Source organism: Mustela nivalis (genome assembly GCF_964662115.1).
Source record: "Mustela nivalis genome assembly, chromosome: 1".
Lineage (NCBI taxonomy): Eukaryota > Metazoa > Chordata > Mammalia > Carnivora > Mustelidae > Mustela > Mustela nivalis.
Genome location: NC_139020.1, coordinates 71,372,072 through 71,391,058, shown reverse-complemented (window position 1 = coordinate 71,391,058; position 18,987 = coordinate 71,372,072). Strand labels below are relative to the sequence as shown.

General features: G+C 37.9%; 1 protein-coding gene and 1 pseudogene across 8 annotated transcripts in view; both read left to right on the top strand.

Annotated features, from left to right (window-relative positions):
- The window catches only part of PLSCR4 (phospholipid scramblase 4), a 46,185-nt gene extending 28,035 nt beyond the window's left edge, over positions 1-18,150 (top strand). For all 7 annotated transcript variants that reach the window (XM_082713278.1, XM_082713276.1, XM_082713275.1 and 4 more), the window contains 6 exons: positions 6,956-7,191; positions 10,511-10,553; positions 11,532-11,758; positions 14,204-14,365; positions 15,533-15,691; positions 16,553-18,150. In XM_082713278.1, the coding sequence (XP_082569404.1) occupies positions 6,956-7,191; positions 10,511-10,553; positions 11,532-11,758; positions 14,204-14,365; positions 15,533-15,691; positions 16,553-16,600 (875 nt within the window). In that variant the 3' untranslated portion in view covers positions 16,601-18,150. The remainder of the gene's footprint in view (positions 1-6,955; positions 7,192-10,510; positions 10,554-11,531; positions 11,759-14,203; positions 14,366-15,532; positions 15,692-16,552) is intronic.
- LOC309854344 (large ribosomal subunit protein uL23 pseudogene) lies at positions 3,493-3,998 on the top strand (annotated as a pseudogene). Its single transcript has one exon. The product of its transcript is annotated as a large ribosomal subunit protein uL23 pseudogene (transcript).
- Positions 18,151-18,987: the final 837 nt, after the last annotated feature.

Sequence of the window (18,987 nt, the reverse complement as noted above, 5' to 3'; positions counted from 1 at the left end):
TGATGCCAGTTGTGGCGCTGTAATGCACAAGAAGGAAATTGAAATCCTTTGATTACATAAACATATATATAATTTTTCTTAGAAATATAATCTATACTGAATAGCCCCATAATCTAAATAATTTTCTAATTTATGATCCCCAATTTTTATTATATGAGGTACTTTTATGTTTAAAATCACGTGGCTAATATTTTAAGAATTAAGCAACTCACTGAAGTGATAAAACAGTGTTCTTAAGATTATTTATATGACTTTTAGTTGCATTGTTTTTAGTTATTCAGAAAAAGGGGGCAGGGATATCTGATTTCCAGTCTAATTTGGGTGCTCTTAAACACAGTTCTTAAAGGAACTGAAGTATATTCTTCATGACGAACTGAAACATGGAATTTCTTCCATTTGTTCTAAAGACATTAGGGCTTTTTGTCTTTGTTTTTTCTCATGTAGCTCTAATTTGACATTGTTTCTAGTTACTGTTATGTTTCCTTTAGTCTCTCCTGACTCTCAGTCTCTATCAAGACCTGTATGTCCTCTGTCCTCAGGAACTGGTATTCCCCACGGTTGGGTCACTCCCCTGCCCTGCCTTATCTCCCTGTCCCACCTATTCACTTATCTAACCTTTCAAGCACTCTCCTGAGTGATCTTTGTAAGATCACTTACTACTTTTAACCATTTAAGGATCTATCAGCACTCACCCATATCAATTTCCTGTGCTCTGAACTTGCATTTCCAACTGCCTATAGACCACTTCTCCCAGAAGGGCCCTGGACGTCAAATTCATTGGTCTGCAATTCAACTTTGGCCTGTTGCACCATACACATACCCTCTACTATTTCCCTCCTCTGGAGGTTTCAGGGATCTATCTCAGAACTTGAGAATTTCTCCTCATATCCAGTCTGTTACTGAGACAGGACCATCTCTTTAATATTCCTTCTTATTGCTCCCCTTACTACTTCTTACATTACAGATTAACTTGCCTTCCATCTCTATTCCTGTAATTAACTTGCCTAATTGAACCTCATTCATGAAGGGTCTAAATGTAAGTCCAGTTGCTTCACTTTCTATTTTACTGGCATACAGTTTACTCTTTGCACAGAGTAATCTTCAGTCCCTCCCCATCTTCCTTTCTGGCCTGTCTGCTAAATCTCAGTATGTAGCCTTGCCCCTTGCAATACTGAGCACCTGCTCTCCCTGTAAAACCTTTGCCTGTTGTGGAGGCACTGGCTGGGTCTAACGTGTTAGCACTAACATCCTCCTCTTCCTGGGTTGGGCACCCTTCCTTTCCTCTCTAATCTCTTCACACATTATGAATCTACCTCTGATCCCACGAGTTACTTGCCGCATGATAACCATTCACTTAAAAAAAAAAAAAATCTGTGTGTTTTCTGCAGAACTGAATGTCCTCAGACATATCTTTCTACATCTTTCTGTGTAAAGCATCAAACACAGTAGCTGGTCCTTGAAATGGACCAGGTACTGTGTTTTCCAAATAGACAAATGTTTGATTTATTTCATATCTTTGTTCTCAGACAGTATTAGAAGAAAGGGTTCCACAATTCATATGCTCCTGAGTGGGATTTTGATAACCAAAATGTAACCAGTAACCAAAATGTCCCAGACTTCATGAGCATCAAAAGCCACTCTTACCTTTAATACCCAAATCACTGGAATCTGACCCTCCGTCCAATTTGCCTTAAAAGAAGTGCTGTCTGTCTTTATTTCTCATCCCAGACAACTTCTGGAAGTCTTGGGGAATATCCCTTCCTGGTAGTGGCTGGTTTCCTCAGCATTGGCTGATCCCAGACCACTGCTTTACCTATATGCTGGTGACTGCTTTCTCTTTCCAAAGCCAACTTTCTACCTGCTGAGCCATGTTTTCTGTACCATGACATCCTATAGGAGGTGTGTGTGTGTGTGTGTGTGTGTGTGCACGCACGCGTGTGTGTGTGCACGCAAAACTTAACACCTTATAAAAACAGCTGCCAGCTATAATTGCTCTTCTAGTCTATAGTTTCAAGACCATCCACAGAGTCCTATTTTGGATGCTCCTAGCCTCTGATCTAAAGGCAGTATTCGCATAATTTAATTAAAGGTGCCCCCGCAGTAAGAATGCTTGAGTTTTAATTCTGACTCTGTCACATATTGATACTATTGATTCTTTAGCAAGTTACTTATCCTCCTGTGCCTCTGTTTTTTCCACTGTAAGTTAAGGATAATAATGATAATAGTCCCTACCACATGAGGTTGATACTTAGTTAACAAGATTTAATACATGTGAAGTAGTTACAACAGTGCCTAAAACATATTAACAGCTTAGCAAGTATTAACTCTCACCTTTTTTGTCATATATAGTAAACCTTGCTTTCTTTAATAGGAGCTCCTTCCTGCTCTGCACGGTGTCTGGGATCCAGTTCTTTGGGTTTTCCAAGGGAGAGCATTGTCTCCACCTGACTCCCTCTCTCGGGTCTTTTTCCATTCTGCAGGAGTGACATTTTCAAAAAACAGCCACTGGTGGACTGTTCACATTTGTCAGGAAGTGTCAGTCCCCACCCTACACAGCTGTGTGGCATTGCTTTTTGATTATAGAAAGAGACCAGATTCCCAGTCTGTAGAGCCGCAGGCCCAGAGCCTGGGTTGCTTCGGGAAATAGGACCTCTTTGTGGAGCTTCAGCATCACAGGCCATGCTACAGCCTTCCCCGCTGCTCCCTTCCATGCACTTACTTAGACAGGAGGTGAATCTCGGCTTCTGACACCCTTTGCTGTCTTCTGGACCAACATCCCAGTATAAGAAAACATAGATACACGCACATACGCACATTATAAACAGTAATTTTATAAACAAATAGCAATTTTCAGAAAGAAACTCAGGTTTACCTATATTTAGGTAAGATTTGTTTCCAACAAAACTGTTTCCAACCATGGTGAAAACAAACTCCTGTGTGATTATGCATCACAGTTTTGTGACCTTTTCTCCATCTTTTCCATTTTAGAATAGTGAAATGGATTCTATATTGGCTTTTTTACATTGGCTAAACAAAAGGTTCTTTAAATCCCTGACTTTCAAACTTCTTTTCTTTATTTATTTTTTTTTCTTTTTTTTTTAAAGTAAACTCTACACCCAGTGTAGGGCTCAAACTCACAACCCCAAGATCAAGATTCATGTGCTGTATTAACTAAAGCAGCCAGGTGACCCCCCCAAACATTCTTGATGACAATCTACTATGACCCACAGTAAACTATGTATATATTTATATAAAAAAAATTCATATATATTTACGATATATACACTAAATATAATATTTCATCAAGTAATACTCAGCATAGTGAATAAACAGCATATGGGCAATACAGTTTGATTTTTTTCTATTTTTTCTAGTGTAGTAAATTTTAATTGTGAATCATTAAATTGATTTCACAGACCACTAATGTATGTACAGATTGTAAAACACTATATTAGAATAATGTTTCTCCAACTTCGTTGTTGATAAGAATTAGTGAAATAGCTTTTACAAAGATGGCGCCGAAAGCTAAGAAGGAAGCCCCTGCCCCTCCCAAAGCCGAAGCCAAAGCAAAGGCTTTGAAAGCCAAGAAAGCGGTGCTGAAAGGCGTCCACAGTCACAAAGAAAAGAAGATCCACACATCACCTACGTTCCGATGACCCAAGACTCTGCGTCTCTGAAGGCAACCCAAATACCCTTGAAAGAGCGCCCCCAGGAGAAACAAGCTTGACCACTATGCCATCATCAAGTTCCCCCTGACTACAGAGTCAGCCATGAAGAAAATAGAAGACAACAACACACTTGTGTTCATTGTGGATGTCAAGGCCAACAAGCACCAGATCAAACAGGCTGTGAAGAAGCTCTATGACATTGATGTAGCCAAGGTCAACACCTTAATCAGGCCTGATGGAGAGAAGAAGGCATATGTTCGGCTGGCCCATGACTATGATGCTTTGGATGTTGCCAACAAAATTGGGATCATCTAAACTCAGTCCAGCTGGCTAAATCTAAATACAGTTTTTTCATGATAAAAAAAAAAAAAAGAAGAATTAAATAGCTATGCTTACCTCAGACAAAATATACCTTAAGGCAAAAATTGTTATTAGAGATGAAGAACATTTTACAATAATAGAAGTGTCAATTCATCAAGAAGACATAACAATTATATATAATACCGAATTCAGTGGTTAAATAGACAATTCAGTAAATAAGAATTGGAAATTGCATTATTCCACTTACAGTAATGGATAGAACAATTAAGCAGAAGGTTGAAAGGGAAATAGAAGCCTAAGCAACACCATACTCCAAACACCAAACTAAACATAGACACATACAGATCACTCTACCCAACAACAGCGGAATACACCTTCTTCTCAAGTGCACGTAGGACATTCTCCAAGATAGATTACTGATTAAGCCATAAAACAAGTCTCATAAATTTAAAACAAATAAAATCAGATACATTTCACAATGGAATACAATTAGTAATCAATAAAAGTAGAAGAAAAGTTGGGAAATCTGAGGAAATTAACCCACCCTTAAATAACCAAAAGGGCAGAAAGAAATCACAACAGAAATATTGGAAAATATTTTTGAGGTAAATAAAAGTCTCAGTATACCAAAGCTTATGGGATACAGCTAAAACAGAGCATAGAGAGGGGCATCTGGGTGACTCAGTTGGCTGTGAGCTCCACTCAGGCTCTGCTCTCACTAGGGAGTCTGCTTAAGATTCTCTCCCCTCCCCCATGCGGCCTCTTGGACAAATAAATAAATCTAAGAAGAAGCACAAAGAGAAATTTATAGCTATCAACACCTACATTAAAAAAAAAAAAAGACTGCAAATCAGTAACCCAACTTTCCACCTTAGAAAGAAGTCAAATCTTAAGCGAGTAGGAGGAAATAACAGAATTTAAAATAGAAGTAAATGAAATAGAGAAAAGAGAAGTAATAAGCCAAACTGACAAAACCAAAAGTTGGTTTTTGAAAATATCAACAAAATTGAGAAATCTTAAGCCAGACTGACCAAGAAAAAAATAGACTCAATGCATAAAAATCATGAGTGAAAATGGAGACATTACTAACAAGTTTACAGAAATTAAAATGTATCACAAGAGAATACAATAAACAGTTGTATACCAACAAACTGGAAAACCTAGGTGAAATACACAAATTCCTAGAAAAACACAAACAGCTGAAACTGACTCCAAGAAGAAACTCTGAATAGAGCTATATGGCAAGCAAAAAGATTGAATTAGTCATTTAAAAATTTCTCACAAAGTAAAGCCCAGGTCTGGATGGCTTCATTAGTAAATTCTGCCAAGTGCTTAATGAAGATTTTAATACCAGCCCTTTATAAGAAATGTAAGAACAGTGAACACTTACTTCCCAACCCATTCTGTGAGGCTAGTATTACCCTACTAGTAAAATCAGACAAAGACATCACAAAAAATGAAAATTATAAAGCAATATTCCTTATAAATACAGAGACAAAAATGCTCACAAAATACTAGCAGTGTAGTAATCAAATCCAGCAACATGTAACAGGAATTATACACCATGACCAAGTGCAGTTTGTGACAAGTGTGAGAGTTCAGTTTATCATATGAAAATCAGTCAATGTATGTACCATATTAATGGGATTAGTACAAAAATCATATGATCATATTGGGTAGAGAAAAAGTATTTGACCAAGTGAAACATCCCACGTGATTCAGAACACTTAACAAGCTATTAGGAGGGAACTTCCTCAACCTAATAAAAGGCATCCATGAAAAACATCATTCTCAATAGCAAAAGCCAAAAGCATTCCCCCTCAAGTCAAGAACAAGACAGGATATCTCTTCATGCCACTTCTATTCAACATTGTGCTAGAGGTTTTAGCCAGGAAAATTTGGCAAGGTAAAGTAATAAAAGTCATCCAGATTGGAAAGGAAGAAGCAAAGCTATCTCTGTTTGCAGATGACATAATCTTGTATGTAGAAAACCCTAAGGAATACACACACGTCCAAACAACTAGCCTTCATAAATGAGTTCAGCAGTAGGAGTGTAAAACAGTGAAGCCACTCTCTGGAAAACAATTTGGCATTCCCTTAAAACATTAAGGCTAATTCCATTCCTAAGTATGTACTCGAGAGTTGAAAACTTACGTTCACACCAAAACTGGTACACTAATTTCACAGCGGTATTATTATAAATAATTGCAAAAAGGTAGAAACAACCCAAATGCCCATCAACTGAGAAATGGATACATAAAATGTGATATGATATGTCCACGCAATGAAATATTACTCAGCCATAGAAAGAAATGAGATACTAGTACTTGCTACACCACAGATGAACCTTGAAAATATTATGCTAAATCAAAGAAACCAGGTACAAAGGCTGTATGTTACATGATTTCATTTATAGGAAATGTCTAGGTTAGGGAACTCTGCAGTGACAGTGGTTTCCAGGGACCAGGGAAGAAGATGGGAAATGACTGCTAATGGGTATGGGCTTGCTTTCTGGAGTGATAAAACTGTTCTGGAATTTCATAGCCATCATTAAAAACATCCCTTTGAAGTTACTGTCTTTGTGACCTTAAACAATAACAATAAACATAAATATGACGACATCAGTGTACAGGGCTAATTGTTTGCTAAGTCTTGTGCTGATCCCACCACAAGCTAGTGCAGTGGGTGGGTATACTACGATCTCCAAGGGAGAAACCTAATACAGAGAAGCCAACATGTTATTCGATGTTTCAGACTTTCAGAAATAAGGTTTCAGAGGATTAAACGAGTTAATATGTAAAGCCCCTTCCTTAGTACGTTGTTGGTGCATGGTACCCATTCAGAAAATGGATCATGTTATAGTGAATGTTGTGTGACACATACATTTTTCATGTAAAAGGTCATTCTAACTTCCAATGTATTGTAGTGTTAATAGTGTCTAATGCTTTCATTGTTCTTGGATACAGGACCCCCTGGACCAGCTCTCCCTGTACCCCCAGGCTACCCAGGAGGCTTGCCCTTGGGATACTACAGCCCGCAGCAGCCCTGTGCCTTCCCCTCATACCAGCTACCAGCTGGTATCCATCCTATCCAGTACCAGCCTGGCAAATATCATATGCCACATCAGCCTGTTCCAATCCCGTGGATGCCAGGCCCTGCTCTTCTGCCGAACTGTCCTCCTGGTCTGGAATACTTAACCCAGGTACTCCACACAAGTCCAAATAATTTTCTGATGAAGTATGACTGGGGATCTGACAGAAGAGATCCACAGCTGGACAGAGTGGATGAAGGTGATGGGTCGGTGATGACAGAGGTCCTGTTTGTGAGACCGTAGGAGCGGCAGTCCTGATTTTAGAAATGTGAAGGGCAAGTGAGTGCAGGGATCGGTACGGCTGTCTAAAGGATACATGTTGAATTTTAAGATATGCAAGGTGTCCTGTGGAAGGCAGTTTAAAGAACAGGAACAGAGGAGAAACTATCGAAGATGCTCTTTGAGGTGTCGTTTGCATAGAAGTAAAGAGTTAACACCAAGAACAGCAACACAAAGAACAGAACAGTAGACTGTGAGTCACTGAGTGCCTCTGCCCGTCCCTTTTTCTCATTACTGCACACTTTTCATTAACTACTCCTGCCACCCTCCAACATATAATGTAAATAAAAAGAGGAGAAGGGCTCTTTGCTTCAGGCAAGGGCTTTGCTTCAGGCAAATTTCCAGGGACCCCCTTCCCACAACACAGTGGATTCGTACTTTCCATTGATACAGACATTCTGAAGGCACCAGGAAATCTGGGTCAGAAACCGGGGCAGTGTGTCAGGATCATGTACCATATGGTATCGCTAAAAACCACATGTCAGAGACTCTGAAAGGATTGCTTAATGAAAATAAGATGAAGCTGGTCCTGGAAGTCCCTTAGAACCTATTGAATCATGTTCGGTTTTAGAAAAAGGAGATGTTGAAATACATTATAAGCAAGGGAACTTGTCGGTTTTCTTAATTTGCCTAGTTTTTGAATTTCTTCTCCTACTCTTGATGGGAGTTAAATGAAAGTATTTTATGAACTCTGTTTTCTCTTTCAGGGATGTTTCGAATTTTAAAAAAAAGTGAAAAAAGAAACAAAACCAACAGGCATTTTTTTTTGGTGCCAATTTTAAATACAGTTTTATTTAAGACATTGCATTTTCTCCTTAACAATACAGTGCTTATAAAGTGCAATGTTTATTTCCTTTCCCTGTGCACATATTCCATATTCAAGTATCAAGAATGCCCAGTTTTTTTGCTATAGCAGCTCAACATTATAACTGCCATGGAATTTGCTACAAATTTGGGTCCTTTGAATATTGTGTGTGGAACAACGCTCAACCTATTTATTCTCAGATTGGTTTAGTCAACCTCTTCAATGGTGGGCCCAGAGGAGGCACCACCAGAGGGAGGAGCTCCACCACCAGGGAAGCCTCCAGGCATTCCTCCTGGTATGCCCCCTGCACTCGGGTACAGCTTGGTGATGATGGGGTTGCAGACTTTCTCCAGCTCTTTTTGCTGGTGTTCAAATTCTTCCTTCTCTGCAGTCTGGTTCTTATCAAACCAGTTGATGATTTCATTGCACTTGTCAAGAATCTTCTGTTTGTCTTCATCATTTATCTTGCCCTGAAGTTTTTCATCTTCAACAGTTGCTTTCATGTTGAATGCGTAAGACTCAAGTGAAGGCATGGAGGCAGACAAACTTGGTTTTAAATTCTAGCTGTACTGCCTCCTCACTCGGCAGCCTTCAGTAACTTTCATAACATGTTGGTGCTTCAGTTTCCTCATCAATAAAGTAGTACTAGCGATACATACCTTACTGGGTTGTTAGGAGAATTTTTCAAGAGCTAAGGTTTATAGTGTGCCTACTATTTGGGGCACACAGGGTACATCCGATGGGTGGTAGCTTGTGGATGTTATTAGGTGAAACACATATGCAAACAGAAGACAGAACCAGTCATTTGCTTTATCATTTTCCTTATCTTAGCCTTTTACAATCTCCAGTGTAGATTCTGTGCATCATTATCAGGACTGTCAAGAACCTGGAGCAAAGTAGCAGGATTCTATTGTTTGTAGAGTATTGGCTTGGCCAGTGACTCTATCAGTTTGTTTGTCATAGTAACCATAGTGTCTGATTGTATGACCTTCTTTGGCATTAACAGGTCATTTTTCGTTAGAATATTTTGCTCAGCAGTGGACGTTTTTATCAGCATATTTTTTTGAATATTTTTGAATATATTTGCTTTGAGTTCTAGACTTTAACATTCTGGATTTTTAAAGGAACTATAAACCACTTTAGTGGCCAGTTTTGGAATTTTATTATAAGACATGTTTAGACCCCCTCACCTGATTGTGTTTTCATGTAAGAAAATGTTTTTAATGAAGGAAGGATTATATTGTATTGTATTGTATTGTATTGTATCTTCCCCATACCCTCTTGTAGTCAGTTACACCACAAAATATTTATGTCTAGCTGTTTTTTACGTTCTTTATTACCACATTCATGTACTTTTTTAGTTAATGTATTCAATGAATATTTGGTGAAATACAAATTTCAGGCAATATTCTGGGCTCAGGGATTATGAATGATCTATATCATCTAAAATTATATAGATATAATTACTCTGTCCTCAAAGAGGCTTATTCTTGTCTGCTAGAATATTCTCAAAAATGTCAGGTAGTGGGCCCATCAAATTCTCTTTAGAGTGATTCCTAAGTGAAGGTAAGATGGAAGTGTATCTAGTGGTGTTCCCAACACCCTTTTTAAGAGATCCCATCCCAGAATGTTTCCTCTCCTTTATCCTAACCCTAATCACATGCTTCCAGCATTATGGACCCTCTCCTGATTAAAGTATGCACCTAGGGAAGACCCTGCCATTAGTAGCTCAAATGAATGGAAGTCAGCGTGTGAACATCTTCCAGATGTACCTGTGAAAATAAAACTGGATACTCCTGTGTGAGGTCCCTGGCTGGCACATTTGCTCTCTGTAAGCCACTGAGAAAAAGCTTCTGCTGTGGCTGGTCCATGTTAAACTGTCCTGAACTTCCTGAGCATCTCCAGGCTGTTGAGTGTGAGTGACACACATGTCCATAAGATCAGGGAGTAGGAGCTGAGCTAGAAACAATCTGTGCCAACACAGCTTGTTCTAGATGCTGTTACTGTAGCAGGAAGATGATGTTCTTCCATACAGTCAGTGTACCAGGCAACCTTATCTATTTTTTTTTTTTTTTTTTTTTTTTTTTTTTTTTTTTTTTGGGCAACTGTTTACCTTTTGAAATAGAACTGGAGAAAAGTGGTATTCCTATCTGGACAGCTCTGCTCACCAGGTATACAGATAGACTAATTTCACTCAATAACTTTTTTTATTCCACTCAATTTCAAAAAGATATTTTGGTAGCAATGAATACATTTTTGTACCTCTCATTAGCTTCTTTTCTAACACTGATTTGATTTAATTCTGTTATTTCTATTTTTCCTAATTTCTTTGTTCTATCCCAACAGTTGGACAGCATACACGTCCTTCAGCATTTTGAGCCTCTGGAAAGTATGTATAATTTCATAATGTTCAGCAGTATTTGAATCAGGTGGAAATTTGCATCACCCCAAATCTAGTTCCTTATTAATATAGATCATTTCTTAATGGTTCAAGGAGAAAAGACTATCTTCTTTTACTCTTTCTTCAAGAAAGTATAAAGGGAATTATTTTGTATAATTGTATCTATTTATGTATCATACCTAATAAGTTCTTAGGCTTGAAAAAGATGTTTTATATGGTCACCCCTCCCCAACACTCTATTTTGCATATTCATCTTTCATGGAAAAGGAAAAGAAGGAGCCAAGAGACTAAATGAGTTAGCCAGGGGCATAACAGTCAGCTAATCAGTGGTAGAGCTGGAAATAGAATCTAAATTTGCTAAGTTCTGGTCCACTGCCCTTGGTTTAGAAGTAAAAAGAAATCACAGTAAACATACTGCTTAATCTCAGTTCATCCTCACTGGATTCCTGACCTTCACTTTGCCACCAGATGTGCACATTCGTGTGACCACCACACAGAGCTTCGGAGCTTCCTTGGTTCATTTTCTTATTTGCAATTAGAAATGACTCTGACCGTCTCCGTATATTTCTTGAGCTGACTACTTGATGGTAAAATGTATAATTTCATTTAAATGGTTTTATAATTAAAGTTTTCTAAATTCAGGTACTGCAGGAATATAGTTTTAGTCTTTGCATTTATGTGGAAAAGTTTAAAAATCATTTTATACTACCTCCTTAAAAGAAATGTTTTAGATTACTAAAATTACTAAATACGTATTTAGATATGTACTAAATACGTAATCAAAATTACTAAATACGTATTGGGTGTCTGAATTATTTTGGTGACCTAATCAGTTGTAATATTTCACTTTAAATTTTTAAAAAGCTGTTTTGCTTTAATCCCCTAAGAAATACTACAGAAGGACTTCTTGAGGCCCATTTTAACTGCTTCTAATTTAAAGTGTCTTTCTCATTTTATTATTTTTAGTGATGACATCTTTTGAAACTAATAATAGATACGATATTAAAAACAGTCTGGACCAGATGGTTTACATCGTAACTGAAGACACAGACGACTTTACCAGAAATGCTTACCGGACTCTAAGGCCCTTCGTCCTCCGGGTCACCGACTGTATGGGCCGAGAAATCATGACGATGCAGAGACCTTTCAGATGTACCTGCTGTTGCCTCTGTTGTCCCTCCGCCAGGCAAGAGGTCAGAGAATGCAGGTCTTATCCCTGGTTTCTTCCTGATCCAAGTCTTCCCAGCATCCTTGTGCTCCTTCCAGAATGACACAGGAGGGGATTGTCACTGGCTCTGATGATCAGAATGAAAGAAGAGAGTGGGGGTGGGGGGAAGCCACATTGTCTCATGCAAGGAAAAACACAGAGGGCTTTTTCTTGTGGATTCTTGCCTTCCAGTGCTAGTTGGGGGGGTCAAGCACAAATTAGGGTTATTTATTCAGTGACTGTAATTCTGTCAGTTGTGTCTAGTGAATTGGAAATGTATTTATGACCTAAAACAGAAGTCACACACATTTGTCTACATGTAGCTACGTATCCCTAGATAAGATGTCGCTAGACATCATCAAATACTTTTAGAATTGGAAGAGACCTTGGATGACTTCACACTCCGCATCCCAGTCCACACTTGCCACAGATAAAGAAGGGGTGGCTCAAAAAGATGAAGTGCCTGGTGAGGTTACAGTCCCCTGAGGGCCGGACCTACAGAGCAGGCATTCTGAGTTACAGTTGGGTTCCTTGTCTACAACCCATGTGGCTCTAGGAAAGCTGTTTGCTGTAGGGAAAGAAGCAGCTTTAGTGAGAGGTCCACCAGAATTTTGAATTCCAGATATGTCACCTACTTAAATTGTGCAATTTACTTATCTTCTTTGGGCCTCAGTGCTCTGGTACATAAATATGCACGACAATACCCCATAGGATTCCTGGGATATTTTAAAGACATAGTAAGTGCCAGCACATACTAAATGTTAATTTATTTACAACCTTTTCTGTGTTTTGATTTCCTGTAAGATGGAGGTAATAATAGCACCTGTAAACAGGATTGCTTTGAGGATTAAGTAGTAAATAAAAGTTAACTGTTCATTACAGACCTGGCAGATAGTACAGTGCTCAGGGAACGTTGTTCCCAGGTGTCTTCCTCCTCTATCATTACTGATCCTCTATCATTACTGATAGATGGCCTGATAGTTGAGATGAATCTTCACCTTTAATTCTTAGTCCTTTGGGATATACTAGGAATTCTTCATATTCATGAGTTGGGTTTTCTTCACAAATGAATTTTTTTTTAAGATTTTATTTATTTATTTGACAAAGAGAGACATAGCGAGAGAGAGGGAATGCAAGCAGGGGGAGTGAGAGAGGGGGAAGCAGGCTTACCGCTGTGCCAGAGCCTGACGCAGGGCTCCATCCTGGGACCCTGGGATCATGACCTGAGGGGACGGCAGATGCTTAATAGACTGAGTCACCCAAGCATCCTTCAAATAAATCTTTAAATAATTTACTTGTATACAGTTTTGTGGGTTTTTTTTTTTTTTTTTTTTTTTTTAGCTCTTAGGCCTATACTTGTAAAAGATATTAATGCTAGGCAGCTATCAAATGTGTATGTTTATGTATATGTGTGAATATATATATATGAACAGTTACATCTTTTTAAAATATTATATCTTTACTTGACAGTTCATGAAGCTATGTAGTCCTGCCCCATGCTGAGACCTAGTGGACTCAAAACTCTTAGAAAACTATATATGACACCAGAAAAGCTACCAGTAGAACTTTACCTCTGGGCTTTTACTAAATAATTTAATTTTGTGACTCTTGTTATTAATCAATATGAAGATCTTAGTTCTTCACAAAGGAATATTATAAAGATGTTTAGCTAAAACAGGGCCATGGACAATTTTGAAACTCTTTTTAAGATGGCTTTATAGGGGCTCCTGGATGGCTCAGTAGGTTAGATGTCTGCGTTCAGCTCAGGTCATGATCCTGGGGTCCTGGGATCCAGTCCCATATCAGGCTCCCTCCTCAGCGAGGAGCCTGCTTCTCCCTCTCGCTCTGCTGTGCTCTCTGTCAGTTTGTCAAATAAACAAATAAAATGGCTTTATATATTCACTCACACATTCTGTTGTTTTCACAATATTCAGTTTTCAGAATGCCTCTTTTTCTGTTTTCTCTTATAATTGTCTTGTCTGAGATTCAAATCTAAGACGTTACCTTGCTACTTTGTCATGAATTGTGCCAGAAGACATGAGACACCTAGAGCAGAGACAAAGAACATTACTACAGCACAGTAAACAGCGTGAGTGCCATGAGCAGTATGTTGGGGTCAGTCCCCTTGCTCCCAAGGTCTATAGGGTTGAATCAGCAGAGCCCAAGCAGGTGCTGCATACAGCTGAGCAATACTGAGCTTTGAGAACTGTCCCTTATAGCAAGCAATCCTTTTGTTCCCATGGGAAAGGTGACCTCAGCTCTCCAGGCTGTTCTCATCTACAGCCATAAGAGCAAGCCTGGGTAAAATGGAACTAGTAACTAGTAACATTGTTTCTAGTCCTTGAAAGACCTCAGAGCACATCTAGGTGGTGTGTCCATGTATATACATCGGTGCATAGCTTCCTCCCCTCTCTCACTTCCTCATTTGCAGCTGGAGGTACAGTGTCCTCCCGGTGTCACCATTGGCTTTGTTGCGGAACACTGGAACCTGTGCAGGGCAGTTTACAGCATCCAGAATGAGAAGAAAGACAATGTGTTGAGAGTGCGCGGGCCATGTTCAACCTATGGCTGTGGTTCAGATTCAGTTTTTGAGGTAAACAAGTGTAAAAATGACATTTTTACTAGATTTCTATATGTACTAACAGACCTTGGAATGAGTTGGTTTCAGATTATGTTTTCATGTGAATGAATAAAACAGAATGAGGAAAGGGTTATTGGTTGACATCAAATCATTTTCAAAGTATTGTTAGTGGATTGCTTACAGTTTTCCAAAGTGTGAGCTACTTTTTTATGATTTCAGTGTTTGATAAAGATAAGAAGAAACCATTTAAAACACTAAACCTGAAAGTAAATAGCCCAACTGAATCCATTTCTTTCTTCTTGGTCATATTTAATTAACCATTTTTACCAACAATTTGCAGGATTGGGATGTAGGTCCTGAGTGATGAAAGTACCCCACATATCACAGGACATTTGGAGTACCCCGAGATTATACACATTGTTTATTTGCATGGTAGAAATTGTCTCTGTCCTTATGAGATAGGATAAAACTCGTAATGGGTTATATTTTCTCAGAAAAATGAAAAATCCTCTTGTTTTGCCTCTATCTCAGTGACTCCAAAATAAGTGCTTATTATCTTACAAATCTGACAAAGGAGATTCCTAGAAATATTTCCTGAGCTTCTTAGAGAATCCTTCTTGAATGCCTTGCAATTTCAGCAAGCTTCATTATCTCAATTTGCTCATTCATATATTTCCTATGGTACCCAATAAACTTTTTTTTTAGTTCTTCAAGTATTGCTTATTTATTAAAAGACCATTGTAGAGAAATAGAAAAATATAGATAAGCCAAATTTTAGGGACAGGCATATAGGGTCATTTTGATCCCCCAAAGTTAGTATTTGGAAGTTGTCTCTCTGGCAAGTGCCAGAATCCCCCTTTTGGAAGCTGAAGCCCCTCAGAAATCTTACATGCTTTAAGAAGACAGGGTGGATTTGGCACACAGAAACTTGAATGATCACTTGAAGTTTGTGAAGTACATAGAACTGTGCTTCAAACTGTCAGATATACCCCCGCTCAGTTATTAACCAGTTGCAAGGCACTCAAGCCTTCTTGGCCATGATTCCTTATTACTTTACAGTAATTTATTACTTCCTGTCCTGTATTTATGCGATGGCAGTGCAAGCTGCTTCTAAGTAGAAGAATGAAATGTATTATAATATTTTTCAATCATCCTAAAGTCACATTCTTATCTTTCTAGGTCAAATCCCTTGACGGCATGTCCAGCATCGGCAGCATTATTAGGAAGTGGAACGGTCTCTTATCAGCAATGGGGGACGCTGACCACTTTGAAATTCACTTCCCGTTAGATCTGGACGTGAAGATGAAAGCCATGATTTTTGGAGCTTGCTTCCTCATTGTAAGTGTTGCTTTTGAGCTGTCTTGAGAGAATCACTCTTTGTGATGCGATGCAGTGTAGTGTAAGAGACAGGCAGTAAACTTTGAAACTAGGACAGTGTCTGTCTCTACCGCTGACTAGTTGCGTATTTTGCAAAGCGGTTAGCACTTTCAGGCCTCACTTGTCTTACCTATAAAATGGAGATAAAAATACTTACATTGTTCAGGGCACTGACCATGAGCTATCATAGGAGTAGAGGGCCAGAAGAGTACTTGGAGAATATGGGGCCTCCAGGGGGTATACTTGCCCTCATTGCATGTCTTTTCCATTACTTAAAGATGCCTAGCCTATGACTTCTTAATGAAATAAATAACCCAAAGCTGATGTCCCATTTCCCCCACCCCGTACCTCTCTGTCAGTGGGCTCCTTGGTGTTGTATCTTCCTTCGATTTATTTAGGTACAGTTCCCTTGCTGTAACCCTGACTGATCAGTGGTTACGTGGAAATAAAATGGATATATTTACCTTCAAAATGTAGCTAACATATTGCAGTTGGTATATTTAACGTATTTAATATTGAGTGTCCAGTTTTTCTTCCTTTTAACAATGAAGAGTTTGTTAATCGGAATCCCCAAATGGAGATATTACTGGTTACCAACAGTTCCAAGTCTGTAATTGCTGGTCTTCATATTAGGTCCTTTTCATAAAGGTTTTATTAGATTTATTTATTCTTAATTAGAATCAGGGTCACCTGATAAATTATGAGGATAATACTTCATGATTTGCATCTAATTATGTATGTATCTATATACATACAGTTATCTTTCTCTATATATAATATATATATAAATATATGTATCTATAATTATTTTTCTAATTTCAGGACTTCATGTATTTTGAAAGGTCCCCACCACAGCATTCATCAAGATAGATGGACACCGAAAATCAGCAATTATGGCTCATAAAAAAAGTAGAAAATTGGATCGGGCTTATTATTCCCTGAATTATTTGCAAATATATGTGTCTGCTTCTGCAGGTTTTTTTCACTGGGTATTAGCTCTAACAGGCTAAGAGTGTTAAGAGCAAGAATACAATCTAAACATGTTTCAGTTGATTTTATCTGTCCTTTGTCCCTTTGGTAGACTAGGCATTCACCTTGAAAAAGCTATGACTCAATAACCAGGTAAACATATTACAGTAAGCTTGAAAACACTTTACCATGACATAAGGGAAAATGAATCCCAGAGCTCTCACATTAATAAGTCATGAAATGATGAGCTTTTTAGAGCAGTCTTTGAGATAGAGTAATAGAGCTTTTATCTCTAACCCTGTCCTCCCTCTCCTACCTCTTGTCCTGTTACTGAAGACAAATTTGATTCCAGGTGAAAAGAATGATACTCTTGATCTTTAAAAACAAAAAGGAGGACAGACCGAAACACTATGTGTTTATTGTACAAGGAAACATTTACTTGTGTATATGTATCAAAACCCTGTTTTGCAAGTTTCTAAGTTTCCTTGGAAATTTTCATTTTTTTTACCAAATAATTTTTTTTTTTAATCATAAGGTTTGTATTTTCCATGTGTACTCCCTCATTCATCAGAATGGTCAGTCAGGACCTGCCTGTATATGGAGTCAGGGTCAGACTCTCAAGAAAAGAGGTGACAAGGGCTACAGCCATTCTAGATCTCTGAGCATCTTAGAGATACCAGTGCCCTTATAAGGAGGTTGCATTTAATGTTTCATCTCTCTTGGTCACAAATGCCTTATATATAAAATATGTTTGGCCAAATCTCTAAGATTGCCTTTTGAACCTTTGTTTCTCATTTGATGTGACACAGAGAAGATAATTGGTTTTTTTTTTTTTTTTAACTTCCAAGAAGATCCCTGATAACCACTGTGCTTTTTTAATAGCAAGAGTTAGGGTTTTGTTACTAAATTTTGAAATGTGACATTCTGTGTAGCACTTTGTAAAAGCAAAACCTCTAAATCTTGACGTTGTTTAATATTTCTTAGCTGCTTTTTATTTAGATGATAAATCTGTTATCTATGCAAAGAAAAGAATAAAACACAGCAAACATGCTGCTTCTCTGTGAACTGTAGCTTACCAGTAAAATTATGTAGGATCACCATAGTTAAAGTATGTACTTGTTTTTATTATCTAGTTAAAAGCATAGTGTATTAGTGAATAAACTCTAATGAGTCAACCTGTCTCTTTTGCATTCTACCTTCCTATCTGGACATGGACTGTGTTCTTTCAACACAGCCAGTATATTGAATGAAATGTATACTTACTGTTAAGTAAAACAAGCCTGAGTGTTCTCCAATGGGATTATTCAGAGATGAGGGCCTTTGCCCATAGTTCCTCTTGAAGTCAAAGAAAGGTGCTTCATTTTTAAATTATATTTATCTTTTCATAGTGAAGTTGTTTTACTCAGTTTCTGGTAATTTTTATTTTTAGGTGCTACTACTTGCTTTTTTTTTTTTTAAAGTAAAACTGCTGCTTTCTAAAAAAAATAATTATATTTGAAAGTATAATTGCAGTCTTAGACATATATATTATTTCTTATAATAATGTTTGACATTTTATATATGAAATCAGACAAATAGTACTGAGAAAGTTTATCTCTATAAACCTTCTTTTTACTTGCCCATATTCCTACATCTCAAGATCTGCTGTGTAATACTAAAAAAAAAAAAAAAAAAAAAAAAAAAAAATTAACATATGACATTTTAAATTTCTGCTTAAAGTTTTTGTGGTATTAAGTTGTCTCTTACAGTTATAATTCCACTTTCTTTAAAAGCAGTATTATACATCTTGGTGTGCCCAGGTGGCTTAGCTGGTTAAGCATCTGCCTTCGGCTCAGGTCATGATTCTGAGGGTCCTAGGATCGAGCCCTGCATGGGGCTCCCTACTCACCAGGGAGCCTGTTCCCCCTTTCCCTCTGCTGCTCCCCCTGCTTGTGGTCACTCACTCTCTCAAATAGATAAAATCTTTAAAAAAAAAAAAGTAATACAATATGTCTTATATTTTTATACTATGGTTTCTATATATGTCTTAATGGTATTTCATTGTGTAAAATTCATCAGATTGACTAAAAACAAAAACTGCCCTGAAATTTGTGTGTTTTCATGCTTCATCATATCGTTTTTGGCTTTTAAATAAATATAATTTGGTTTATAGTAAAATACTGTTCTATTTTTTGACTTGGGATTAAGTCTTTGCTGTAGACTGAATGCTTGTATCCCTCCCCACACCCCAAACTTGAGAATTTACCCCAGTGTATGATGTTGGGGCAGTATTGGGTCATGCAAGAGGA